Here is a 3890-nt window from a genome sequence, read left to right as displayed (position 1 = left end):
TTTTACTTGAGTAATAAATCTCTAAAGTAACTTAACTCTTACTTGAGTACAATTCCTGGCTACTCTACCCACCTCTGAACTTGACTACTGCATGTTTGTGTTCCAGCATGTTCTGTCAAACTTTTCCCGAGCACCGTCATCCCGGGCAACCCCCTGGAGACGCATCCTTCCGGCTCGCCTGAGCACTGTTTGGCCCTGTGCTCCGCGCACCCACGATGCACCTACTTCTCCTACTACAGGTGGTGCAACGGCGTCTTTTTATCGAGTGCACAATAAACAGCATATTCATTTTTGTTTCTGCATTTTTGCAGCAATGCTCTCTCCTGTCACCTGAAGAACAATCCCGATGCCATGGTGATGAACGCGGAAGTAGGTGTGACGTCAGGGATAGCGACACACTTCTGTCAGCAAGACACCAGTAAGTGACACACTTCAAATTATTTTGTTGCGTATTATTTCTAAAAATGTCAGTCACACAACTGTTCCCCTGAAATTCATATTTTCGTCGTTGTTTAATCAAAGGCCTACTGAAATGAGAAGTTCTTATTCAAACGGGGATAGCAGGTCCATTCTATGTGTCATACTTGATCATTTCGCGATATCGCCATATTTTTGCTAAGAGGATTTAGTAGAGAACATCGACGATAAAGTTAGCAACTTTTGGTCGCTAATAAAAAAGCCTTGCCTGTACCGGACGATGTGCGCGTGACGTCACGGGTTGTGGAGCTTCTCACATCTGAACATTGTTTACAATCATGGCCACCAGCAGCAAGAGCGATACGAGAACGAATTAATTGTATAGGTCAGGGGTCGGGAACCTTTTTGGCTGAGAGAGCCGTCAAAGCCAAATTTTTTAAAGTCTATTACCGTGAGAGCCGTATCATATGTTTTAACACTGAATACAACTTTTTAAATAAGACCTACATTTTTAGAGTATAGGTCTTATATTTTATATCATTTTTATTCTGAAGCTAACCAATAATAAATACAATGCTTCTTTGGCAACACTAAATTGGCCCTAGTGTGTGAATATGAGTGTGAATGTCGTCTTTCTATCTGTGTTGGCCCTATGATGAGGTGGCGACTTGTGCAGGGTGTACCCTGCCTTCCGCCCGATTGTAGCTGAGATAGGCGCCAGCGCCCCCCGCGACCCCTAAAGGGAATAAGCGGTAGGAAATGGATGGATGTGTGAATGTGAGTGTGAATGTCGTCTGTCTATCTGTGTTGGCCCTGCGATGAGATGGTGACTTGTCCAGGGTGTACCCCGCCTTCCGCCTGATTGTAGCTGAGATAGGCACCAGCGCCCCCCGCGCCCCGTAAAGGGAATAAAAGGTAGAAAATGGATGGATGTGTGAATGTCGTCTGTCTATCTGTGTTGGCCCTATGATGAGGTGGCGACTTGTGCAGGGTGTACCCTGCCTTCCGCTCGATTGTAGCTGAGATAGGCGCCAGCGCCCCCCGCGACCCCTAAAGGGAATAAGCGGTAGAAAATGGATGGATGTGTGAATGTGAGTGTGAATGTCGTCCGTCTATCTGTGTTGGCCCTGCGATGAGGTGGCGACTTGTCCAGGGTGTACCCCGCCTTCCGCCCGATTGTAGCTAAGATAGGCGGCAGCGCCCCCCGCGCCCCGTAAAGGGAATAAAAGGTAGAAAATGGATGGATGTGTGAATGTCGTCTGTCTATCTGTGTTGGCCCTATGATGAGGTGGCGACTTGAGCAGGGTGTACCCTGCCTTCCGCCCGATTGTAGCTGAGATAGGCGCCAGCGCCCCCCGCAACCCCTAAAGGGAATAAGCGGTAGAAAATGGATGGATGTGTGAATGTGAGTGTGAATGTCGTCCGTCTATCTGTGTTGGCCCTGCGATGAGGTGGCGACTTGTCCAGGGTGTACCCCGCCTTCCGCCCGATTGTAGCTGAGATAGGCGGCAGCGCCCCCCGCGACCCCTAAAGGGAATAAGCGGTAGAAAATGGATGGATGTGTGAATGTGAGTGCCCACCCCTGGGTTAGAGTGTCCGCCCTAAGATCGGTAGGTCGTGAGTTCCAACCCCGGCCGAGTCATACCTAAGACTATAAAACTGGGAGCTATTACCTCCCTGCTTGGCACTCAGCATCAAGGGTTGGAATTGGGGGTTAAATGTCAGGCTTGCCACTGACAGTTTGTTTGTGTTTTAGTTTTTCCTCTGTGTGTGTTTAGTATTTCCTGTCCTTATTTCCTGTCAGCACTCTTATTTTGGTTCAGCTTCCTGTTTGTCTCCCTGTGTGCGGTTTTCCTTCAGCTGCGACTGATTGGCACCTGGCCACACCTGTTGTCAATCAGCCCGCTCCTATTTGTACCTGCTTTGTCTTGAGACAGTTGCTGGATTATTGTCGTTGCCACATGTCCCTCTTGAGTCGTTGCTACCTGTCGTGGATTGTCGATGTCACTTCTTGTCGTATCTTTGCAGCGTAGCGGTAAGCTATATTTTGTTAGCTGTTTGTAGCTTACTGGCTTTTGTTCCCCGCTTCCAGTTTTGTTTTCTAAGTACAAGTACGACTTCTGTTTTTTATGCCAAAGTTCCTTTTTGTTTTCTAGTTCCAGTGCTAGCTCCCTTAGTTTGTTATCCGCCCACGTGCGTGCTTTTTGTTTGTACCCTTTGTTTTTTAAGTATTTTAATTAAATCATGTTTACTTACAAAATGCCTGCCTCCTTCTCTGCATCTTAAGGTTCGTCAACAACTATGACATTAAATTAGCAAAAATTATTCCCGGGTGCAGTTACCACTGCTGCCCACTGCTCCCCTCACCTCCAAGGGTGATGGGTCAAATGCAAAGAATAATTTCGCCACACTGAGTGTGTGTATGTCACAATCATTGGTAATTTAACTTTAATTTGTATTGTTAATTTGCACCCAAACTTTGCTGCATCATGCAAAAGTGACATATTTCCTTGTTAATTCCCACATGTTTGGGTCTTACGTTGTTCTTCCTCCAACAGACTGGGCAAAGAAAACTCACGAGGGAGTCTATTTTCAAGGTTCGGACATCCGTTTTGAGCTGATGGATGACGCGGAGACGTGCCAGAAGACGTGCAGTGGGGATGGAAACTGCCAGTTCTACACTTACGTCAATGACAACTTCAGAGAACCTGTTTTCAGGTACAGTACTTTTTTATGGTAGTCATCTACATGTGATTGCGACGATACTGACACATGAGTTTTTCCTGATAGGCGCCGTTGCTACATCAAACGTGTCATCACCATGCCGGCTCCTCCCAAAATTAACAAACTGGCCAATGTGGTGTCCGGCTTCCACTTGAGGAGTTGCGCTTAGATGACAGCTAAACATTGTTTCAGTATTATCTGTTTAGTCTCTTAAGGTGAGTCATTTGCATCCATACAGTGACATATTGAACACACTGGGAGCTGAAACCAGCAACCTTGTGCGATTTTCTGTCAGCAGAGGTTGCTCAACTCAAATAAACCATTCTGATTTTTGGACTTTGGACTTGTACGTGACCTTAGACCATGGGTGTCAAACTCTGGCCCGCGGGCCAAATTTGGCCCGCCGTGTAATTTCACGTGGCCCTTGAGGCAGTATGAAATTAACATTAGAACTGGCCCTCCGGTTTTATACAGCGGCGGTGCCGCTCTAACACCACATTCACCACTAATACTCATACTTGCCAACCCTCCCGATTTTCCCGGACTCCCAAATTTCAGTGCCCCTCCCGGGGTAAACATTCTCCCGAATTTCTCCCCATTTCTACCCGGACGACAATATTGGCACTGCCAACCCAGTCGCATAATATATGCAGCTTTTACACAAATACGCACACAAGTGAATGCAGCGCATACTTGTTCGACAGCCATACAGGTCACACTGAAGGTGGCCATACAAACAACTTTATCAA

At 46.9% G+C, this 3890-nt stretch overlaps 1 protein-coding gene across 1 annotated transcript in view; it reads left to right on the top strand.

Annotated features, from left to right (window-relative positions):
• The window catches only part of LOC133540039 (plasma kallikrein-like), an 8347-nt gene extending 4870 nt beyond the window's left edge, over positions 1–3477 (top strand). Inside the window, exons 6-9 of the mRNA XM_061882513.1 lie at positions 107–239; positions 312–418; positions 2976–3135; positions 3208–3477. Coding sequence (XP_061738497.1) covers positions 107–239; positions 312–418; positions 2976–3135; positions 3208–3310 — 503 coding nt within the window. The 3' untranslated portion in view covers positions 3311–3477. The remainder of the gene's footprint in view (positions 1–106; positions 240–311; positions 419–2975; positions 3136–3207) is intronic.
• Positions 3478–3890: the final 413 nt, after the last annotated feature.

Source organism: Nerophis ophidion, linkage group LG21 (genome assembly GCF_033978795.1).
Source record: "Nerophis ophidion isolate RoL-2023_Sa linkage group LG21, RoL_Noph_v1.0, whole genome shotgun sequence".
Classification (NCBI taxonomy): Eukaryota; Metazoa; Chordata; class Actinopteri; order Syngnathiformes; family Syngnathidae; genus Nerophis; species Nerophis ophidion.
This window is presented reverse-complemented; position numbering and strand designations above follow the sequence as displayed.